Here is a 25,536-nt window from a genome sequence, read left to right as displayed (position 1 = left end):
TTTTCTCCAATCATTTGTAGCTTCATCATTTATATTAAATGGATTTTCTAAAATATTGTCCCCAAATTTTTTGCCTATAAACAGCGAATCATTATTCCCTTGGTAAATTTCCAGAAAATACATTGATTTCTGTGTGAGATCCATTTACAGGCAATCAAAACAGACATTTTACAGAAACCACTAGATACACAGGTCAAGACTTTTACGTTCACATTTCTGAAGTTCCCTAATAATTTCACATTCCATAATACTGTTCACAATAATTTCTCTTCTTCTGCACATGCAATCACAGCCCAAAGAAAATGGGAAAGTAACAATTCCACCAATTGTCTGATTTGCATGAAAGGATTTACAAATAATAAATGTTTCTCCAGAGAAATGTCCACTATGAGATATTAACTCAGAAAGGAAAGTACCAGTTTTACCCTGCAAGCAGGGAAACTGAGGCTTAGAAGAGAGCAGGGATTTGTCAGTGACAAATAGCTGAAGAGGAGCAGAGGCAGGTTAAAGCTCACTCTCCCGTGCTGGCAAGCTTTTGATCTCTATCAGAAGCCCTTTTAACCTACTGGTACAGTCTAATAATAAAAGGTATGCATACAAAGATAATTCTTATTTCTTTCTTGTTTTGAAATAACAGCTTTTTACAGTACATATGCAGTAAAATTTTGTCCTTAATATTTAAACACAATCAGGGCTAACATTTCTACCAGCAAGAAGCTCCAGGCTAGACACATGGCATATAACCTTCAAAAAGCAAGCAGATACTTCAACCATTTAACTGACTGAAGAACAAAGCTTTGGAAATGAACACTTTGAGCACACTTAAAGGGCTGAGAGATGAAAAGTAACACAGAAGCCTTTGAATCACCTATGTCTGTGGACTTCAAATACTCACTGGCGTGCACAGATATAACAAAAGTGGCTATTTAAGGTGAACTGAAACCCTGGCACTCACAATTCCACATGTAGGGGTGCAGTTATCTGCAGGGGGGCTAGAGAAAGGGGAAGAAATACTGGAGGGTCAGTTTGTAGGAAGGCTGAGACATGTTTTGTCCCATGCAAAATGTGGATTCAAGATACCAGTTTCAAATTAATGAGAAAAAAATGTCATTAAAACAGATTTATTTAACAATAAACTAATAGCACTTAAATATTTCACCTTATTTTTCAAAAAGCTAAGTCAACTATGTTCAGTTATTCACAGACTGCTGCTGCCCCTGCACCCATCACAAGCAATTTAGACATTTGTCTTCATTTCACACAGCCTTAAGAGATCATAGTAAGCAAAGAAGAAGTGGCTAGACCCTATTTTTGCATACTACTGCAAATAAACCCAGTTCTGTCTTGGGAAATCATTGTCAAGATCAAAAATTTGCTCTGTACAGATATGTGCTAACACTTGGGTCTCCTCCTGCCCTTCCTGATGTCAAGCCAAAGTTAACTTACCTAAAATATCAGTATAAAGGACCTGTTCCAAGTCACCCAGCATTGTTATTATGACATCTTCATCCAGATGTGCAGTCCCTTCACGCAAGCACCCTTCCTCCTCCTCCTCTGCCCAGGTCCTGCTGGGGAAATGGGATGTGCAGGATGCATTTTCATCATCGGATTTTTTGCTCTCCTCACTGTCAGTCTGAAAGCCTTCACCTGTACACGTGTCTCCTGACCTCCTGGATGTCCTGCTTCCAGCAGGTGGTATCCCCTGAAATGCTTGGGTTGTGGTGAAGCTGGAGTGGCAGAGAGAGTGCACCGACTGCGAGAATGCCTTGGACAGGGAGCCTCCGCACCCAGCTTCTGCATGTTGGTAACTCTGGCAGGACTTGGAGGCGCTTCCAAACCAGTTCTCCCTGTATGAGTATCGCCTCTTCTCCCCTTCACTGATGAGCGTGAGATTGGTAAGAGACTTCTGCTTCTGAAGACGAACACGCCCTCTTCTAACCTCCGTGCCTTTAAACACTGACAGTTCAGCAGATCGCTGCATCTTTCCGGCTGGGGCTTCACTTCAGTTAGATTTCATGTTTTCCATATGAGATGGAGAGCAGCTCAATTCCCCTGAAAGGTGCGGGTGGTGCTCCCTGCACCGCCACACGCTGCGCAGCCCAGGTAGCACATACTTGCACTCGCAGTGAAAGCACAGCTTACACATGCACTCTACGTACTGTAAGGGACTAGACAGGCACAGTCATCTTCTTTGAAATTACGCTGCTGTCTCTGCTAAGCCACTTCTCGTCCTTCACATTAATTTGCAGTACTTACAGTCATTTTCACTTAGGTTTCTCTCAAGCAGAAGAGAGTTGATCAAACACTCTGCTCCAGCACAGAAGTAATCCCAAAAGCCAACTGTGTTTTCCCCCCTCCATCCAATCACCAGTCTCATCGGAGCAGTGGGCCTGCATCTCTTTCTACGGCTGCTGCCTTCTGAAATCCAGAGTAGGCACAAGTACTGTCTCGGGCTTTCCCCTCCCTCTCACCAGCTCATGACTGATCCTAGTGCACAGCTCTTCACTTTAGATGGGCTGACACAGAACTGCAAGTACAGCCTCCACGTCAGAGCTCAATAAAGAGCCAAAATTAACCACTGAAGCACAAGCCTCCTTACATTTAGTATTCAACCTGCATTCCCAGATATATGACTCTTCTCTGCTACTGCAGTGAATGCTGCTGGCTGCCATGGCAGCAAACATCCTGGTGAATTAAACCAAAGACACAGAAGCCTCTGCACAGTTTACAGTGCTACAGGTTTCAAGACACAGCTTCACCTGAATGGGATGCTACAGTAACAGATCTAGCTCATGGTCAAATTCTATTTTTCTCCCTGAAAGGTAAGGATGAAAAACTATTTCTTCCTTATCAATGTTACTCCCTATGCAGGAAGCTAAAAGCAGACTTGCAAAAGGACCTTCAGTCTTGCAATTTCTGCTCTAAATAATAAAATTGTAATTTGATATCATAAGACATGGAACACAACAGTATTTGTCTGGTAAAATGATTCATAAAAGAAAAGATTTCATTTCTTTCTCCTTAGAAAACTACCCTGTTTGCACCTCTGAGATTCAGAGGCTAGTACAGAATTATAAAATCTGTAAAAAATCATTGTTTCAAAATATTCAGAAGAAAACATATAAATGGAGTAATTTAATTTATAAAGAAAATTGGTATTGTGTCTGAACTAAGTTCAGCAATTTTGAATGCTATTTTTAAATTCATTATCCAGAGAGAAAGAAGACATTCTAAAATGTATGACTTTTCTCACAAAGAAAAATATATTAGTCCCAGAAATAATGGACAGATGAACAAAGAAATACCTGAATTTAATTATAATTTTTTTAGATGCAAACTTTTTTTATCTAGGGAAAATTAATTTCACAAAACATTATATAGAAATCTACAAATAATAAAATTGCTGTATAAAAATAAACTGCTTTTGTTGGTGTGAAAATATGCTCATTTCCAGTTTCTACCTGAGAAACCTTGAGAGAAAAATAACCTTTAAAAATGCCACCCTAAGAATTACAAGTTGTTCACAGATTTCCTGTATGAATAAACAGGTGTTAACAGAAGTCTCAGTGTGTATTTCTTGTCTTTCACTAGTTCAGTTTAGAGTTTTTGAAGATACACAGGGGAAAATTCTTGGAAATTTCAAAGGAAAGGTACATTTCTTCATAGATAACTCTCAGAAACACAGAATAACTCAGAAAAAAAATCATTCTAAAGTAATGGTGGCTTTCCATATTAAATCACCAATGAATTCCAATAAAAACATGTTCCACACCAAGAGGAGGTACCACTCCCATCCCCACCTAGAATATACAATCAAAGAGAAGAAAAGAGAAATGGTCTGTCTGCCTGAGTACAAAACTGTCTCAAATATTAAACACCTATCACTTTTTCAGCATGGAAACAAAATATAAGACTGCTGTCTTTACTCCAGGGTATGCCAGCTGAAGTGACATATGGGCTCCTGAAAGGGTTTTAACGTGCTGGTGCCCCCCTGCAGCAGAGCAGGTATGGTGTGGATACCAATGGTGTCTCAGAGCTGGTGTGGTGCTGGTGATGTCAAAGAGTTCCAGCACTGCCTGCACACTCCTGTGTTGGTGTGCACTGACAGTGCCATGCGGCTGTCCCAGCCTGTCCAATATGCCTGATTAAGCTGTGGTTGTTATAACAAGGAGGTATTGACAATAGAGAATTTCAAAAAAGAAGGGTAGTCTCACTCTTTTTGCACTAATTTGTTTTATATTCTAAATTTATACTCAAATTGGTACAGTATTCTCCATTGCTATGTTTTGAATTAACAGGAAGGATAAAGATTTTTAGCTCAGTTGGCCAGAGCACAGTGCAAGGTCATGGATCCAATCCCTGTGTGGGCCATTCACTTAAGAGGTGGACTTGATGATCCTTCTGGGTCCCTTCCAAACCAAATCAGACTGTGATTCTGTGATTTGGCTCTGTGATGCCAAAGTTCTCTCGGTGATTGTCTTGGAATCAAGAGAACAGGCTCTTTTCCTACCAAAAAGAGCAAGTCCGAATCTCCCCCTGATATTTCAAATCCATCAATAACTTCCCCACCTGCCCTTTCATGTCCCAACACCTGCAGGCAGTGACTTGTCTCCATAGTAAGCTGTAGGCAGATGTGGATCTGCTCTGCCTCCATCCAGGTCCCACGTGCATGCTCACACGCAGCAGTGTGCACTGCAGAGCTGCAGCTGGCCTCAGCAACCCCTGTGGGCAGGGCACACCTCTCATGCTCAGCACTGCTCTGCTAGGGAAGCAGTGCACGGCTGCTCAGCTCCAGCACCAGACACCAGATACAAGCCTGCCAGAATTGGACAGGTAGAGTCAGTCCTCTTTCTAGCTGGGAGCAGAAAAAGTTATGGGATGAAAAGTGTTCACCCAATGATGTGGTAGCACAATGAGCCACACCAAACCTCACATATGGTGCTGTCCAGAGGTGCCACACCCCTCCAAGCTCCTCGGGTCTCTGGTAGTGGTGGCACAGCTGCGTCCTGGGCACCCCAGTGGGCCTCGGTGTCTCTGCTGACATGTTACTGGGACCAGCTGAGCTGTTCATTGCAGCCCAGCTTCAGCAGCACACAGGTCACAGACCATCATACTGGAAAGGGAATGACACCTGGACTGTGTAAGAGATGTGCCACTGGCAGCTGCAGCATTCATCTGCCTCATTTTGAAATACATTGAAAACACAGTGAGTCCATGCTTTTATACAGAGATACTGAGGCTAATCACACAACCTTCATTCAGCCTTCCTGTGTACAGACATTTTACTACATCTTTTCATAAAATTATAAAGTTATATGAACTTTTCTCCCACTAATTCCATTGCCTCACTTGCTTGACAGGCCATTGTGATCATCCCCATATACAATGGATATTTATCTTAAACCAAGTACTCAGTAGAAACAACTGAATTTATCCTTGTACTTTACCACATCTCTCTGCAGGGTGTCATTTACCAAAACATAAAATTGCAATGTGGAAAGTTCTTAGGTTTATTTCTTGAAAAATAACTTTCTAAAGCTCAGCTCTCCATTTACAAATGTTTAGATATAGCAACCAAAAAATACATCTTGCTATGGGTAAGAAAAAAGTATAGGAGACTAGAGGAGAGCAAATGTCATGACAGCATTATTCCCCAACTACCTTGCAATTCAGTGTGTTCTCCACCCACCAAGCAGGAATATGTTTACATCAAGAACATCTTAGGGAACTTCCTCAATCCATCACAGTCAGTGTAACATACTACTTTATTTTTATGGTCTCCTTCATAAAAGGAATTATAAAAATTAATTTAAGAACTAATAATCTTTGGGCAAATTTTGCTGTCAGATAAGACTTTCTTTGAAGTCTCAGTGGATGGTTTAGAGTCCTACAAATGAATTATGTAATAGATATGGAAATGCATAAGATTATGCATCTCTTCAGCTAAGCTTACTTGAAAAAAAGTAAACTATCCCTGCATGTATTAATTATTTCTTTCAGAGAACAAAAAATTAAGCACAATAAACATAAAATATTTAAATTTGAATGTTTTTATGCTAATCCTGCCATTGAGATAGGCCTATAACTTTTAAAAGTACTGTTTCATTTCTGCTTCATCCATCAGATTTCAAATAACTAGTCAATATTTATAGATTCATGCATAATTACTTAATCAAACACTTTGCATTAAGCTCTGAGAACATGCCAGCACTTGTGAAAGCCAAATGTTATCATTGATTTCATAAAATAATACTTTGTATTTACTGACATGTACAGTTTACAATGGATTATTAACTAATTAACTTGCTGACATACTTCTCCAATAAACCTGCTGCAGAAGCTGATAAATACCACAGCTACTTTAAGAAGAAACAGTTGGTAAGAAAGTCTGAACAATTTGTTCCCAGACATACCATGAATAACAACAACCAACCTGGATTACTTTATTAGCCTTTATTGTCATTATCATTTTATAATCTTGTTTATAAAGGTATGTTCTAGTTTTGTAGAAACTGAGTAGATAGATACTGAGTAGTCTTGTTGAGGTAAATGGTACATAAAGTACATGCAAGAAATTGTGTTTATACTTGAATGCAGAATTGTTCCTTATTTAGAGGACTCAGATTCTGTCTGGGATTTCCCGGACAGAGGTCTGCACACCTGGGTGTCACATGAGCAACATGCCTACCACACACAGAACACACCAAAACTGCTCCTCAGGGGTTTCATGCCTACAAACAGGGCTCATTCAGTGGGAGTGCATGTATCACTGGAGCTGTGCACACAGAGAGGATTCAAGGTGTGCAGGAAGACTAAAAATTGCTCTAGGTCTACTCTAGTGCTGCTCTGCATGTGCACTGTGGAAACACTTAGGGCTGCTCTGGCTGAGCTGTGGAATATTCAAAGGGGGGAAAAAGTAGGAAAAAGTCTGTAGATCACATCTAGAACAAATTCCCTCCAGAGACAAAGTAACATATTTACAGTAACTCTACCAAGATGCAGAACTGGCTTTAGGCATAAGCCATGTATATATTCACCAAGAGCAGCAGATTACTGGTGACAAGATAAAAATATAGAGGTTGCCCAGTTTTATCAGGACAACCACAAGCCACACATCTGAGTCCATGCCTACACCAGCCTCCCCACCTCCCCTGCCTTCTAGCACTACTCTCTTCTCAGGGCTGTTCAAGTAAATCCAAGTCATCATTTGCAAAGCAGTGGACAGCAAACACATGGCTTGAGCTCTCACTCTACGTTTCACCAGCTCTGTGTTGGAAGACAGGAGAGGCTATAAAAGTAATCAGCTCCCTTAGAGGAGGAAGACAGAGCAGAAGAGAACTGAAAACTCCCTCTAGACATTCTTGCTTTACTTTCTATTTTCCCATCACCACTGTTCAGACAGTAGCAAAGGGATGTGAACTACCTCGCTGGACACAGAAAGCAGAGACATGATTTTTCACCACTACAGCAAGGAAATTAACTTGGGCTTGGTTCCTGAATTACACCAGGAGAATGGTGCCAGGCCAACCACTCCTAAATAATTTTAAGAGTATTTTTTCTGCATCCAACTTTTGTCTTTATTATGGAGAAGTCTTGAACTAGACATGCTTAAAGCATTAGTTTAGGTTCAGTTGGCTGATATTGCTCTGAAGTGGATTAGGAGTTCTGACATGAACAACGTGGCTGGTTATGGGGGCAGTAATCTTCAGCCAAGAAGCAATAACAAACAGGAATGTGTAAATAGTCAGAAAGTAGAGAAACAGTTTATACAACAATATTGGCTAAAATATTCTAGTTCTGAGGATGGCAGCCTTAGTTCTAAATATTTGTCACTTTAAAAATAATAATGAATGATGAAGCAGAAACACAATACAGGTGGGACAGCACTTTATGAACGCACTTCTCCAAGCTGTTCAGTGAGTTACACAGATGTTCACTCTTTTGCATTATCCTTACCGATCCTTACTGTTTAAGAACATATTGTGCTAGGTTGGTGGCTACTGAGTTTCAAACTAAGATCAAGATAATACAAATATGATGCCCACCCAAAGCAACAGTTGACAATTTCAGGAAAAAGATAATATCAAAATGAAAGATACTGGATATTCATTGCTTAATACCCTGAAAATAAGTGACCAGACCATGGAAATTACCCTTTCCTATCTCTTTGCTACTACTAGTGTAATCCCTTGATCATATCAGAATAAAGATGCTCTTAAGTAAAAGAATTTAACTGTCCTTTCTCATAACTCCCTTTAACTCCCTTTCTCATAGCTAATCCATCATGGAATACTCCTCTGAGCAACTATCACATGAGCTTTTATCCATGCAGATCTAACAACAGAATCACCAATGACTTGGTGATAGTTCATCCACACAGAAAATTAATTATTTGGCAAATATAGTACTTGATCCATTTATTCCTTTTGCTGCTAACAGTTATATACGAGTGACACATCTCTGTTTCTCTATGCACACAGCAAATCACTGACCATATTTTACCCGTGGTTTGTCTTTAAAGCCTGTTATACCAATCAACAGCTAATGCCAGAGTCCAAATAATCAGACTAGGAACATCTCTGGTATCTAGTTTTCTTTCCATCATTTTCTTCTTTTTGATGCCATTTAGTTTCTGTTCAGAACAGTAAAAGGTCATCAGACATGATATTCTGTTTGATCGTTTCAGCAGGTATTGAATTGTTTGGGGTTTTTTTAGCATCTCTCTGGATGATTCCTTGAAGCATCTCTTGATTTGTATATATACAAATATGACTCTTTATATATATTAGACCAAGGAGTCCAATTTCTGGAGTAATTAAAAATGTTTTTATATTTTAACATAAAGACCATGACACCATGTTTCAGAGTGACATATTTATCACAGAAGCTGGCTGTGCAAATAAAGGATGTCAGAAAATTTCCAAAGGGACTGAGACAAACCAGGACAAAACCTCTTTCAGTAGTAGTCAGCTAAATGTCAAGACAGTCCCCATAAATCTTGGGCATCTGATTCCCCTTCTGGTGGAGAAATAATTTTAGACTCATGTGTCAAATTACTGCTTTAAGTGAGTTATATCCTGTGTGAGAAGAACCAAGACTCATTACAAATACATTTAAGTATTGAAAATTTGTGGTAAAAGGGTAAAACTATAGGTAAAACCAGTGAGATATTGTAGCAAGGTATTACCTTTAATTTTTGTAAAATTATAAGATTAAGGATGCTAATGAAAAACATAACAAAGCAACAGCAAAAATAAACCTTTACACCTCCAAGTAACAGCTCGTGCAAAGAGTCCTTTTGTACACAACCCTGAAGTGCAATTCAGTCCTGATGAGGAAGTGAGGTGTAGCACCCTTTGCTTTTTGCATGGATAGGCAGAATCATGGCCAGACCCAATGCTGATGTAACTCAGCATGGTTCTGCTGACTTCAAAGGAATTATTCCAATATGACTAAATTGCCCCATCCCTTCAGCTTTGTAACCTAGTAAGGACTTTAATCCATGTTTACAAGAATTCCTCGTAACACAACCTTCAGCAACTTAGCTCTAGCAGCAGCTTACAGGAGAGGTACAATAGTAAGGACTTGCTGGTTTTCAGAATACAGATTCATTATTAAAAGGAACATATATATTATGTAATTTATGTCGCAGTTCTGATGTTATGATTTAATTTGATGTTATTAAATGAGAGTGTTAAACTTTCTGAAGTTGACTTTCCACTGCTCCTCTTGGAACATTCAGTATGATTAAATGAAATAACAATTACTTGAAACCCTAGATTGTCAAAACCCAGTTTCTGCAAAATGATGAAGAAGGTATTTGAACAGAAGGAACTAGTTCAAATAGATAACAGTGGATTTGAAGCACTAAATATACATGACCTAAATTTTTTGTGTATTTAATGCCCCTCATGATTGGAGGTCAGAAGTATTATTTCAACCCATCACAAAGCTGCCAGTAAGAAACAGATGGAAATAAAGAAGTTCACAGTCTTCTCCTGACTCATTGTTACTCACCAGATATCTCTTCTAGGCACTGTTTGGCAGTCTTACTAAACGACAAATCCATTTTAGTAGGACTAGTACAGGAATCAGCAGGTGGTAAAGAGGTACTGTCATTTTCTGAGAGAGTTCTGAAATTAAGCAAGAAGATTGATTATTATTAGCTATCATTCATGTGTTCATGAAAAAAGTTCTCCTTGCAGCTCCATCTAGAACCATATCACTATGGGATGAAAATATAAGTTTTGTCACATTCTTATTATGCTAGTTTAAAGTCCAGCTACACAAATATACAAGCAAATAGGCTTTCTCTCTCTCTCTCTGCAGAAACAACTTGTAGTTAATTCTGTGAAATTTTAAGCCTTTTTTTTTTCCCTCACTTTTTTTCTGAAGGATTTGTCAACCAGATCTAGTCAGAATCCATTTATATTGCTTAAGTCACATCCCTGAACATACATTAAGGAAATAAAAGCTTGTAATTGATGAAATATTAAACGAGAAAGGCCATGTGGGAAAAAGCTTATGCGAGGCTGGCTGGAAGTTTGGCCCAGATATTTAAATCTATGTGCAGCTTCTTTTGATAATGCCCCTTATAAAACACTGGGGAATGGGATAATACAAGGTTTTCAATTAACTCTCTAACAAATAGCTCATATTTGCTTTGAGGTTATATTTCTGTGAATATCAAGGATAAATTATAATGAGAACCCCTCATTGAATACAGTTACTTTCTATTATATGAAGGTAAATAGCAAGAAATACATGAGCACACTGATTATAATAAAAAACACACACACCTATTGCCTCTTCTTACGGAACAGCTAAAGTAGAAACTACTTTACCCTGGAACTGCTGAACTATGATGTCATCAAACAGCAACATGTACTACCATGTCTATGCAGTAAAAGAACACATCTAAAGATATATTAGCCACTTCTTGAAATGAAACTTTAAAAGATCTTCACTTAGAGCTTAAGCTCTTCCAGCTTTCCTGACATGAATAGCAGTCACTCTTCTGATTTATTAAAAGACTAGTGAAATATTTATATCCTAATTTTAAAGTGTGACATTTATAGTTCAATTTTCGAAATTCACCATTAAGTGTTCCCAATAACCAACTAAACCTAAAAGAGAAACATTTAACTGTGTGATGTATCTGGTTTTATAAATAAAACTCATAAAAAGAGTGACTTATCTCTCAAAATAATTTTATAGCAACTGATTTTATGAAATAGATTTCCAGTTAATATTTTCTTTACATTTAATGAATGAATTTGTTCAGCAATTCATAACAATAGATCAGGAAACAGATATCTGCCCAAAGAACAGCACAAGTACTGACATGATGGAATACATTGATTGGAATCATCTGACTCAGAAACAGAAATGTAAATTATACTGGACCAGATGTACTGTTTTCTTACCAATTTCTGTACTTTTGAGATGCTAGAAACAGACAACTACTCTATAAAAAAACAATTCTTGGTTCTTGTCTGTCACACACTACTGGAAACATAAGCTCAGCACATGTTGCAAGGTTAACTATGTCCTGCCAACCTTGAATGTAGTTTTACATTTGATGCTTGAGAGGACAGACTCTTAAGTGAAAAAAAGACATCACTCTATCCCTCTCCAGTGAACACACTCTGAAACTCCACAGTCCTGTTTGCTTTCCCAAAGGGCTTTAAATCATTAAGATTTTAATTGTCTGATGAAACAACAGATATCTCATGGAGGACTACGGATTTTGCAGCAACCTAAGTTCTGCTTACTTGAGACAACAGGTTATTTGTTGTGGCACAGATGGATTAGAAGGCACCGGCCCTTGGGCAGTTTCAATAGAGATACCGCAGGGAGGGAACAGGGAACAGGTCTCTCAGAATGTTCTTTTCCTATGAGGTCTCCAGGGGGCTGCTGGCTGCCAGCACTTACACACCAGTCCTGCTTTTTCACGCAGGATGGCCAAGGCCCTGATTTTCTCTGGAGTTGAGCTTAGCCCAGAAGTGCTGAGAATGGTGAAAGACTAGGGATGGAAGATTTCCAAGTAAAATTATGTAGGATTTTGGGGTTCTTGGGGAACAAGGAGGCCCAGGTACACACTGGGTACCTAAAACTTCAAGTTGCATTGCTGTGGGCACCTTGTGGGTTGTGATACATTGGACCAAGAATATAAATGCCTGTTCTAATTTTTAAAAAAATGGGAAATTACATTGTGAAGTTTGTCTTGTGCACTTCAGGCTTTAATGTCTTTCAGTGGGATGTATTAATGCTATGAAGGACTCAAGTGATCACTGGAGGACTGCAGCACAGATTAAGCTTGAAGCAAGTAAGCAGCAAATTAAGTGATCCTTCTCATTAACCTTGCACACTGACCTAAATGAATGATCCTCTATCCTCTACCTATACACAGCCAACTGCCTCAAAAATAATTAAATTATTGCATGTCTCTTGATATCTCTCTTGATATAAGAAGAGGGAAAAGAATTTCAGTTTAGTCAAAGACAGCCCAGTGATATTCTTCCAGTGCTGTGCATCTACAGTGGAGGTTAATTTAAGCAGCCTTCATGAAAACAGGACAATTTGTTTCTAATTTAATCACAGCAATCAAAGAATATATTTATCCCAAATCCAATGAGTTACATGCTACTTATTTGTAAGAGTATCAAACTCACTTAATGGGACAAATCCTTCTTTCAGTCAGACCTGCACAAGCTTATTCATTCTGATTAAAATGAGCCTGTATGGAGTAATTAAGAACAGAATTTGAAGCACTATGTAACAACTCATCTCTAACCACTTGGCTGTCTCTAACAACATTGCCAACCTTATATAAACACAGATAACATCAAAGTTTTGTTTGCTTTTTAGTTGACATTCCAAAAGATATCAGATGAATATGATGGCATTTTTCCAACAGCTCTGAGATGCAGCTGTCTTGAATGTGTATCACTGTCAGTGTAACAGACTGGCAGGACCACGTCTCCAATATGAGCAGTTAGACCCATGTTCAAGAATTGTGAGTTAAATTTGGAACAGATGCAAGGAAGGGCTACTAAGATGCTCATGGGGAAGAAGAAACCTTTCTAAAAAAAAACCAAAAACCAAATCAAAGCCAAAAAAACAACAAACACAAAACCAGAAAGAGTTGATTTGGTTTGGCCTCACAAGATCTGGAAGGGAATGGGATTATTCCTCACATATTTAAAAAGAGCAATCCAAGAGAAGGAAAACACCTTTTTCAGTCAAAGAACTGAATTAATCAAATATGTGTTTATAATAATTTCTTCACTTCTTCACATCTCTTAAACTAACACCTCCACAATAGAAACTTTTCTTGCACAATTACTTGAAATTCAATAATGGAAAAATGGGAGGATGTGTCTGAAGACCATGTGTTTGTAACAACCAAATTGGTGAGCACCAATCTTTAGCATTACCTATGACTTTTTGGTAGTGACTGTTGCTTTACTTTCACAGCAGCAATGTACATAACAGGAATCAATAAAGCACTGCAGTATGACTTTATTGAAGAAAGTACATTTAGCAGCATCATCTATTATTAGCAAACACAATTAACTGTCAGAATGTTTTTTTCTGTAAAATTAATTTCATCTCCACAGTCAGTGACACAGAAGTAGCTTCTGGTCATTAAAAATGGACATCAATATGCCTTCAAGAATCTCTGCACACGTTATGGTGGAAGGATCCTTGAAGAGTCATATGATTTTTTCCCTAAGCCTGTATAAAAACATCCTGAATAGGCATCTGGAATTGAATGCCACTGTACTTCCAGAGATAAAACCAGATATATCCTCCTTCCCATCTGTCACTGCTCTGAACCTCCTGCTCACCCTTGAAACTATGGCTTAGAAAAACAATTGCACTAATCACCACGTAGTAATGAAGCTGGAAAGAAAGTTTCAGTAATCAGTAACATGTTTATTTATTACACTGATATATCCTTTTTCTGCCCTATCTATTGAACACTTTAGTCCTTACAGAATCATAAAATAATTGAGATCAGAAAGATCTTCTAGGTGCCATCTGGTCCAATTACTTTCTTAAAGGGAGCTGGTCACATTAAATTGCTCAGAGCCTTGATTTGTTGGATCCTGGACATGCCAAAGGACAGAGAATCAACTTCACAGCCCACACAAAGTTTTTCACTGCTCTCAAATGAAACCCGTATTTTTTAAATTTTCAGTCAGCCCCTCCGCTGCTGTAACTTGCATCTGTTACCTCTTATACTGTCACCCTGCATTTCAGAGAAGAGTCTGGCAACATCTTCTCTACACCAACATATTCAGGTAGCTGAAGTTACCAGTTTGTTACTCTGCAGGGACAAAAGAAGTGTCAAACTGGTATTTGTAGTTCAGTGCTTCAGACACTGCTGAAACGTCTTCCAGATGTTGCTAACGTCAAACTAAAATGGAAATTTAAGCAATGCACAGAATAGAAGTGCAGCCTGGGATGATGAGTGGTCAGCTAATTCTCTACTGCAATTTCTATACTTTCAGCATTTTGGGCAGTAAGCAATTCCTGAGCAATGCAGGTACTGGGATTTCAGAGCTTTAGATTCTGTATCTCAGTCACGGGAAAGAGACTTACTAAACCCCTACAGTGGTTACTGGAGGAGTTAATAAAATAAAGCTGAAGTGCAGTACATGCATCCAGTTACAACCCAATGTTCTCCTACTGATATTCAGCAGGACTTTTTTTTTTGTCATTAATGTAGTTTTTTCCTCCCATTTGCACTGTAGCCTAGCAAGTACTAAACTTCTGTGTTACTCTTCTCCATTTGAAATTTAAGCACTACTAGGAAGACAGCTAAATTCTAAGGCAAATTTCAATATGAGTTTCATGGACTTGGGAAAATGGTACAATTTCCAGTATCCTACAATTCTGTCTAAGTAACAGAATGTGAAATTTTGAGTAGTACCTGGTGTACTTTAAACAATTACACAGTCTCTTACACGTTCCTACTGTATCTGTCTTATCAAGTTTTCTGGCAAATAAATTACATCTTCTTCAGTCTTACATCAGTTGGACCCAGCGGTCAACTTCAGAAGGGACACATAAGGGACTGTAAATAATATATTCACAGCCACATTTGAAAATAAAGAATCACCTTCTGGCAGAATGGAGGAATTTAAATTTTACCCATTTGGATAATCTCAAATGCAACTCTGACTGTTGCTGCTAATCTCGGAAGAGAAGTCATAATCCCATATGAATTTTGACATCAGGTGTTTACAAAGAATTAAAATACCATGTGATATCAGATAGGGCAAAGCACCACGACTGCAAAGCTGAATAGTGCAATATCCCACTTGAGAACCTCCCAATAAAACAGTCCATTAATAAAAATATAGACTTCTTGAAAACATGACTATTAATAACTATTATAGGTTTGCATTACTTAAAGAAAATACATGTCAGTCTCAAAAAAACTCCTTGGAATACCTCAATTTTCTCACAAATCTACAGTAATGGCCTCTTTTTTAGCAAAAAAATATTTCAAAATACATGGTATCTGCAGGTATCAGCAACAAATCAAGAAAGAAGTAGCTTACTTATGTTTGTGCTAATGGTCTAAATAGATGAAACAAGTATATAACAAGATTCTGCAGAACTCTGGATAACTCTGTATTTTTACTAAATTTTATTGAAATTTTTTACAAGGACTGAAGTACAAACTCACAGAGCCTAGATATTCCTTGTAGCTGGGGAAAAAAGCCCTGTTAGTCTAATTGGTAATCATTATTTACTAACTTATATAAAGCTTTTAGAAAGCTGTTAGAAACCTGAAAATTCTGCGTATTGATGGTGGTGACTGCTTTGAAAACAAGTATGTTGAAGAACAAAAAATGTAAGTATAGCACCCCAGCTCTTGCTCATTTCCACTTACCATATATCAACAGAAATAAATATGCTGACTTTGAAATTTTGGATATTTTATCCTTGTTTATATTAATATTTTTCAATTAAATCATTGTGTGGTATTACAAACCCCTTGAGATTTTAAAGAAATTTAGTTACTGTATATTTCTTAGTCAGATTCTGCACTCAGTTTGAGAGATACATATTGAAGCAATCTCATCAAAGTCCGTTTTTTACTCTGAGTTTATGGCATTTTGAGATCAGACACTGGCTCTGAGAATTTTATTTTCATGTGAGATTCAACTTCAAATACTCATTTGCTGTTTGTTTGAAGCAAAGAGACAATTATTATTAAGAAATATTACTGGAAGATTCATGCTTCATAGAAGCACCCTTTGATATTTAAAATGCATACTGTTTCAAGGCAATGCTTAAAACAAAACTAAGACATCTCCATCATGCAATGAAATGGCATCAATATGTAGTAAAACAGCCACTGAGCAGCACATACATCTGAAGGCAAAGCATAGCTCCTTTTTCTCTCTCCTTGTATATGCACCCTAACACATATGTAGGCTGTCCCATGTACCACACTAGAAATCGTCTGTATCACTGAGGTTATTCCAGATTGTCACATGCCTATTAAGTGCATCCAGTGATACATATAATTGAAACTCCAGAGGCTCCACTGCATATTAGAATAAATATAACCCATACCGAGTCTTTTCTTCCTCCCTCCCATATGATTTTCTGAATTTATCAGTCATCCAGATTGGTTTTGAAGCGATGTTTAGTTGTGTATAATGATACATATACTTCCTCAGAGCCTACTTCATCACCTCTTTAATCTTCAGCCAAGATTATCCAGAGTACTAGTCACTAACATAAACTGGCAGTATATTTTGCTTAATAATGTATTTGTCATTTTATCAGATGTTAAATTTTTCCTCAGCTGTAGCTGAAACCCTCCAACATCTGACAACTGAAAACATTATTCAAATCAGCCTGTCAATCTTTCTAACTTTTTCTGTCTTTTGAGTTGCACAACAATCTCCCAGCTTCTCTTCAACTGCTCTATCACATAGCAAAATAAATTCAGAGAAATGTTGATACATTCAACTGTTCATTCTTCTCTTCCAGAGCCTTGGCCCTCTGAAGAGTTCCTATTGCCTGTAAAAATTAACTGCCTGTAGGGAGTTCATCTTCACCTATTTCATGTAGAAAACTAAACAGGAAAAGAACTGCAAACAGCAACCTTTTCTGTCTACACAAACTGTTGAAATATTTTTGAATACTTGTAGAAATTTGTGTATGTTTTTTATTCAAATATCCACCAGTATTGTTACCCATTCTGAAAACATCAGGAGTTTATTTTATGATCTTTTAAAAGAATCGTGAATTCTAAGCAAATATTATAGGATAACAGCAAATAGATAATGAGGTTCTTAGAATGCAAACAAGAATATTCACACCAGAAACCTGACTCAGCTGTGACCTTTCAAAGGCAGCACAGAGAATGTACCACATGATCAGTATTTCTAATCAAAACACCCTGAATGTTAAATAGCAAATATTTGCAGTGGATTGCTTTTGTAGAAGGTAAAGACTCAGAGTTCTTGTAAGAAATTGTTTGTACAGTAACATTAATTAAAAAATAATATTAGGAAAACAGTGGCACGATGCTGCAACAGAAACTGGGGCATAACAGAATGATCCACCATTAATTTATCAATTTTAGCTCTCTTTCCTAAATAGTAGCACAAACCCAAATTTTCCCCATGATCTTACCTATAAATGAAAGGAGCTACCGTGGCAGTGTTGGGGTGGCTGTATTGCTGTTGCTGAGGAAGCTGGACTACACCATTTCCAGTGCCTTGGCCACTGCTTGCAGCCATCGAGGCTGACAGACCAACAGAGGATCCTGGGGGGAGAGCAGCACTTGGTTCTTTCCCTTCAGAAGAAGAAAGACCAGAGGAAGGAGAAGCCTTCTCACTAAACTGGGATTTTGGTATTGACTGGGACTGGTTTCCTTTTGTAGTCCTCAGTTTTTCAACCTCCTTACTCCCTGTACATGTGGAGGAAGTACTCTGCTTTGCTGTTGGCACCTTTGATCCAGGTTTTGGGATCCCACTAGAAGATGATACTAAACTTTCTTTCTTGGCTGCTGTTGTCTTGCTTCCCTTTGGGATTAAGCTTGCAATTTTTGAACTCTTCTTTGTAGATGCTTCAATGACCTGATCCTTCTCTTCCTTGACTGCTTTCTCAGTGCAAACTTTGTTTTTGTCCCTGTTCTTTTCCTCTTTGTCCTTTGGCTGTAGCAAAGACTTTTTATTGCTGAGATTTTTGCTGCCAGCTTTTGGAGGAGCTAACTTGGGTGATACTTTGGGACTGCTGCTTGTGGAGCCGCCGCTGTTCACCCCACCACTCAAGACATCCATTTCACCACACTCTGAAAAGTTGTCATCCTCTCTCCCACTGTCACTGGGTCCTGAACTCAGTGACAAAGGAGGTCTCAGAGCAGTCCTAGCATTAACCAGCTTGAATTTTTCCAGCATAGATTTTTGTCCAGATGAAGGGGGCTTTACACCTTCAGAAGGGGGCGGCTTGAGCCTGTCTGAAGTTGGAGTAGGGGAGGTTGCGGGACTGGGCTGCTTCACAGACAGCATGGTAGAGGTCGCGCTGTGTTTGACATTCATGGATTTGCTGCGCCAAGGCTTGCTGGCACTTGGAGAGGGTATGGCAGAGACCTGCTGCTGCCCGGTGCTGGTGGGATGCTGCACATTTCCATTCATGCCTGAAGAGGGGTGAGGGCCTTTTGGTGAATCTGCTCAAAAAACAGAAAAAAAACACAGTGGTATAGTTAGTCTCCCATCTCTTGCTTGAGGGTGATGTCATATTTCCTGGCATTTAAAACACATTTACATGTGATCTAAAATAAACATAATTTATATGTGCATGGAACATGAAGGATGCTAATAGAATACGCTTTTCTTTCCTCCATTATCATGGTGTTTGATACTTACACTAGTCCAAGAAAGCCTCAGAAACATCTTCATTACAACAATTTCATTATGTGAATCAAGCCTTCCAAGTTAAGATTTTATTTTTTAATATTTTAGTATTTTTTTTTCCAATCACTTGTTCATAACAAAACACTGAAGAAGAAAAAAATGAATGCTACAATTATGGCAGAAAACCAAAACTGGACAAAGAGGGGTCTGATGTTTAGCAAAAGAAAAATATGTGCTAGAAATCTAAGGTATTGGGTGAGAGGAGAAGGACTTAGTAATACTGAAATTAAATGGATAAAATCAATAGTCGCAAATGCAAAAAAGGCTGGTGGCAACACATTTCTTGGTTTTAAGTACTGGTAACAATATTTAGCAGCTTCCTTCAGGAACTTATCCCAGTACACTTTCATAGGTAGGAAAAAAAATTATCAACAATTTCACCAGTGTCAGTACTTGAAAGTTACAGTAATACATCATCTGCGTGGGTACAGCAATGATAGTTGGTTTGGCTCTGAACTCAGGTAGGCACAGAAGGCTCTGGCACATTCACTACATTTGCATCATCCAGAAACTTCAGTGGATCATCAGAATGAATGAGAACAAGGCTCCTTCTGCAATAATCAAACTATGCCAATTAATAGATGTGATTTTTGTCATCTAGCTTAATTAACCGAGACAGACCAATCTATGAAAGGGTTAAGTTCTTCTGTATGAAGTTCAGATTCCCAGGACATATCTGAGTATATAAACACCATCACTCTGATACACCAGAGAAATTAAGTGGTAATAGCAATCAAGTCATGTGGTACATAGCTATTTCAGCAGCTGACATATGTTCTTTTAGTGGCTGTATCTTGCCGTGCCATTCAGTATTGGGACTGTTGGGAAATTAGATGTAAGCTGGTCTATAGTATATTGAATTCTGTACTGCAAAAAGCCCATGAAACATGCAATGCAAATATAGATTGTGTAATGACAAAAAAAGTGTTTGATGCTTTGCATATACACATAGCCTGCCATACCTTGGGGTCCCCCTGTCTGAATGATATCATAGATGAGAATGCTGAGGACAGTTTCTCCTTCAGCACAGAGTATGAAGTTATGCATCGTTTTCATTTTTTCAGTCTCAGCCCTAAACCTCAAGTAAAGATTCAACTACCCATCTGGAAGTCTGAAGGCTGCTAATACATTCAGGAAAGGCAGAATTTTGAGAATACTGAAAGTGGAGCTATTTTTCCTTTAACAAAGAGAATGAAAACATAGCAAAATTTACTGCTCTGAATAGCATTAAGAAGTTCTAGTTGAAAAATATTTTTAAAAATCTGAACAAAAGTAACGTGACAGCACATAAAATTTTTACTTGCTTAACTCTATTAGCAACTAGTTCCACTAAGCAAATCACCTCCACCTTAATAGATGCTAGATAATTCTATCTGCCCAGTGTTTTTCTGTGTGCTCCTCAGCCTGGTATGCAAATGCTGCAACACTACATGGGTGACAAAGATGATGAAGGGACCAGAGCACCTCTTCTTTAAGTATAGGCTGGGAGAGTTGGGCCTATTCAGCCTCCAGAGAAGATGACTGAGAGGGGACCTCATCAATGTATACAAGTTTCTAGATAGAGGGTGTCAAGTCAGGCTTTTCTCAGTGGTGCCAGCAATTGGGTAAGAGACAACAGAAGACCCTGATGCACATGAAGTTCCACTCGAATATGTGGAAGAACTACTTTACTGTGTGGGTGACCAAGAACTGGAACAGATTGCCCGGGGTTCATTACCCATGTTCAATGTGTTGTAAGATGACCCTGCTTGAGCAGTGGAGTTGGACCAGATGACCCAATATGGTCCCTTCCAACTTGACACATTCTCTGATCCTGTAAATGAGCTCCTTCCACTTTCCCAAAAGGTTTCAAGCAGCTTTGCCAAGTCCTGTTCTAAGCAAGAAAACGTTTAACTGGTAAAGCTTGCTTCAGAGTCTTTTTTGTGACAGAGGAAGTTACAGCATATTTCTTGGGCTCCATCTTGCACCATGGAAGACCTTTGGTGGGCAGCTGCATAGCTGGTCCCTTGGGACCAAGGCAGGAGTGATGGCTGGGTCCCTGTTCTCCTCTAGTGAGCCTCAGATGCTGTAAAACAGCCTGAGGCCAACCACAGCTGTTGGAAATTACTGCAGCCTCAGGCTTTCTTAATTTATACCAGGAATCAGCCAGAGGGCTGATAGCTCCAAAGTGGGTGTGCAGTGCACTTGCACACATCTTGCCTTGCACTAAATACACAGGAGGATTGGGCTCTTAAGCTATACCAAGAGTTTTGCAGAAGAACAAAGCTAATACAGAATACATGTAACTATCTGTGAACAGTGGGATGCTACTCCATTTTGTTGTATTAGATACAATACATATTTATGACTTCATGCTATTAGTTTTACTACAAAAAAAAAAAAAGAAAATAAAAAGGTGTTCTGATTAAAAATAATTCCTGCCTTGCCATACTTCCAGCTGTATAATATTGAACTCACTGAGGGTAAAAATGTAAAAAGCAGAGTACTTACTATTTCATCAGCAGCTTGCTCTGCTAGATATATAGCAAAAAAATACAGGTTCCTGGACCCACTGGTATTTATTTGATCCTTATGTCACAAATCATAAACAGCAACAAAAAATCACAGAGAATTTTAGCTTATCATTAATCTACAATTTAAAGGGCATCCTTAATATTTCTGCAAGGAATGTGAACTTCATGCTCTCAAGAAACATTGACAACCTGGCTGTATGTTTAAAGATGGGGAATTAAAAGATCTATTTCCCCTCAGCTCCAGTATAAATGCATTACTTCAAGCTGCACACAACTGCTTTCCGTGCGTTCAATTGGGCTTGGCTTTAGCTGCTCATTTCATGACACCTATCCCCACCTTGTGGTGATTTTGAGAATGAGTGAACCCAACCTATGAAAAGGATTTCTTATTTCTGTAAACTAAATTTTACAAGAAGTCAGTCTACTGTTTTGGGCTTAATCCCTTATTTCTGAGATGCACAGTCAGCTTCTGGTGAAAACAGTTTTTCACTCTGCTTGAGCACTCAGTGCTTCAGAGCTCAACCTCCACTATAAAACTACAGTAGAAACACAACACCCTCAGATGTTTGATGCAAAAAGAGAAACTTCTGTCATAACCCAGCAAGACCATGATGATCAAATAGAAATTTTCAAATCCACTTTTCATAGGCTGTTGAACAAATAAAGGACATGTGCAGAGTTGAACTTGGGCCCAGTACATAATCAACTTCTTTTGTGTGTGTGACCTTCACTGTGTTCTGTGTTGCTGGAGAAGGCAACCTCTTAACAACAGCTCCTCCACTGCAGCAAAATTACTTAGAATAATCTAAATATTCTGTAGCAGAAAGGTGTCCAGATTATCCATTTTTAGCTAGTCACAATAAAAAAGGTTAGTAGAAAATGGCAGTTGCAAGGGGTTGCCGTAAGAATGTTTGAAGGAATGGGAGTTCTTCTATCTAGTGAGATTAAAAGAATTCAGCTTGTTCAACTCTTCCTTTCTAGCTGTCCATGATAAAATAGTTTCCCCTTATCAGCACAAGAGGAGAGTACCACCAGGAACAACTGGAAAAATAGTGGCACCAGAAGAAACATACACAAATGAGCTATATATGTACATACTGGCCAGAAGATTAACAATTTGCATCAGCATCATGACACAACAGAGTTCCAGGACAGAGTTTCTCAGAGGTCATATGGGTAAAATAACCACATATTTTAAAACTGAGTTTGGAGAAAACAGAAACATCTTATACTACTAAACTATATTGAAAAGCTGGAAATACAACTCCATGACATAGAGACCTTCATCAGTGTTCCAATTTTCTAAGATCTAAGGGGTAAAGACTTGTTTTAAAAATGTAGTGTGAATTAGAATATTATTTATTTGCTGTACTCAAAAGGCACTGTTTTTCTACCTTATTAGCAATCTGAATAATTACTTCATTTAATAGTTTAATTTTCCTAATTTTATTTCTATCTTTACGTTATTAAATCAAGAGGCAGATAAATCTGACATGTCTGAAAAGCATGCATGTTCTTTGAAATTGACCTGTAAGCTGCAAAGTCCAGCAAAAAAATAAAAAAAAAGCATTGCACTAAAGCTCCACAAACAAGTTTCAGCTAATCGCTTGTTTAATGTTCTGGTGCATTCTGTGTTTCAGACTCAACCAGTGCTATACACAGTGTTACACCATGGATTGGGTATGTTAGTGAAAACTGTTAGTAAAGAGCAAACCTGCATTTGCTCAGGGGAGACAGATTTCTGACTGAGTTGAACTACTCCCTAACCAACATTCAAAGGAGATTATATCAATGAGAGACTAAATAATGGAACACTAAATAAGAGGCTGATATCACTTCTTTTGGGTCACCTTCCGGTCTCCTTTAACTCTGTGACTACATATCCATTACCCACTGTGACGGAGTGACCGTGTTACGCAGGAATGAATTACAAGTACTACCTATAACCGGATTAAAAAAAAAAAAAATGCTGTATATATTTTCTGAGGTCTCCTTATTGCACATACACGAAGGTGTACAGCAGAGAACAGAACAAGAGTGGTGTGTCCTTGAAGAGGTTGGATGGTCCCAGTATCTAACAGCTATTTAATTAGCACAAGTCATCTCTGTGTTTTAGAAATCAGGGCATATGGACTGTGCATCTAATAAAAAAAAGTTGGTAAAGTTATCTTGCTCCAAGCATCTGCATCAGAGGCAAAAATTAAATATAAGTTCTATTATTTGTGCTGCACTGGAGGGAGATATCAGTTTGTTACTTTTGTAATAATAATAGTGTTTGGTAACTATTCTTTAAAAAAGATGGTTTTTATATTATTTTATATTACTACTATTGTAGAGTTTGAAGTTTGTTTCTGAACAAATTCTTCAAAAATCTCAGGTTACACAACATCCTAAAATAGTTTTAAAACTATTAAAAATACCTGGAAATCTCATTGTAATATTCAATAATTAGTCACTATAATAACTAAGTTTAAAATATAAGCATATTACAGCTGTTTTTCTGTTTAGGTAAAGTGGAGCACAGCATACTTAAATATAGGTTCTCCTGTTCTTTCATGATATTATGAAAGAATATCCCTTTGATACCCTTGTATTCACAGCAGTCATTTTCTCCAAGGAACCTCTGCTTTATACCCTAAAACAAACTTGTATTTATCTTTGTTTATCATGTAAAATTAATGATTTTTCATCCATTCTGCTATTTTGATAGGAAAAAAAAGAACACATGGAAACATATCAAATACAGTAGTAGATATGTAGCATTACTTCTATTTTCTGTAAAATTAATTGATTGACTTTACAAAAAAATCCACTCTATCCTCTTGCAAATGGTGACTTCAGTAAAAACCACATCAAGGTTCTCATTCTCTGCTGTAAAACATGAGGAAGTAAAGAAATACATCATGCAAAAATTCACAAAAATGTACAATGCAATACAAGCTTCAGCAGTCAAAAGACAGTTTCCAAGTAATGAGCTAAGAATATTATTATCTACATTCATGTCTCACCTTGAATCATTTCATTCTCACATATTTCAGTAGTAAACATGTCAACATTATGAAGCAATTCTAAAACCTAAACTGCTGTACATACCTTCACTCTAGCAGCCACATCTCCTGCTTCATAACTTCACTATTGTATTTGTTAATTATACAGTGTGTGCTCAATTTTCTCTGCTCTTTTTCTAGTATTAGCTTGGATGTCTTGACACAAACAAGTCCTCGATAAAATAAAACCCACTGTAGAACTACATGAAACATTCAATCCTGATAGTAAAAATAAAGGAATAACTATTGAAAGGATGGTTTTATATCTTCAGATACAGCTAGGGGCAAAGCATGGTCATCAGAATTTTGTAAAAAAAAATCTGGATAGCTGCCTGTTGCTTGGTTGAAGAACATTCATTGCATACTTGTTCCTCCCACAGACCCCAAGGATGCAAACGGGTACTATGTATATTGTATCATTTTCAACTCGGTTATAACCCAGAGATATGAATAAAATGCTGTTCATTACACAAAGGGAAAAAGAAGGGGAGGAAGGGGATGGATTAGTTACACAACTCAGAAAGCTGAATTTTTGCATTATTCTTTTTGAGATAGAGCCTGAAGAGGCACATTTTCTACGAAAATAGAGTCAGAGTGAGAGAAACTGAAGGACCCAGGGTACTCAGTTCATTGTTGCAGCGGCTGCTCCAAATCCCTGCAAATTTTCACTTCACTTGCAGTCCTTTTTTCAGTATTATACACAATAGGTCAGGTTCTAAAAGAATAGATACATGTAACATTCTGATGCAAATGTAATATTCTGATTCTTTTCCATTAGAGGCTAAGTTGACAAGTCCCCTGAAAGTGATGGCAGTATTCCTTTGGGTAAGAGAAGACTTTTACATGGAATAAAATTACAGGCATCCAATATGGATTAACTTTTACTTTTTACAAGTCACCCTGTGATATTTTCATCAGAGTTGGATAAAATATGATTATAACATCTGAACTTATATCCCCGATGAAACACAAGTTCAGGCCTCAATTCCCATAGGTATTCCTTACCAAGTCTAAATACTACAT

The 25,536-nt window shown here is 38.0% G+C and overlaps 1 protein-coding gene across 14 annotated transcripts in view; it reads right to left on the bottom strand.

Annotated features, from left to right (window-relative positions):
- Positions 1–25,536, bottom strand: part of NAV3 (neuron navigator 3) — a 518,378-nt gene that overhangs the window by 113,532 nt on the left and 379,310 nt on the right. For all 14 annotated transcript variants that reach the window (XM_085568751.1, XM_077783527.2, XM_085568750.1 and 11 more), the window contains 2 exons: positions 17,671–18,706; positions 10,018–10,133 (listed from right to left, as the gene is read on the bottom strand). In XM_085568751.1, the coding sequence (XP_085424877.1) occupies positions 10,018–10,133; positions 17,671–18,706 (1,152 nt within the window). The remainder of the gene's footprint in view (positions 1–10,017; positions 10,134–17,670; positions 18,707–25,536) is intronic.

This window comes from Lonchura striata, chromosome 1A (assembly GCF_050655825.1).
Source record: "Lonchura striata isolate lonStrDom1 chromosome 1A, ASM5065582v1, whole genome shotgun sequence".
Taxonomy (NCBI): domain Eukaryota; kingdom Metazoa; phylum Chordata; class Aves; order Passeriformes; family Estrildidae; genus Lonchura; species Lonchura striata.
Note: the sequence above shows the minus strand (reverse complement) of the source record. Positions and strands in the feature narration are given on the sequence as shown.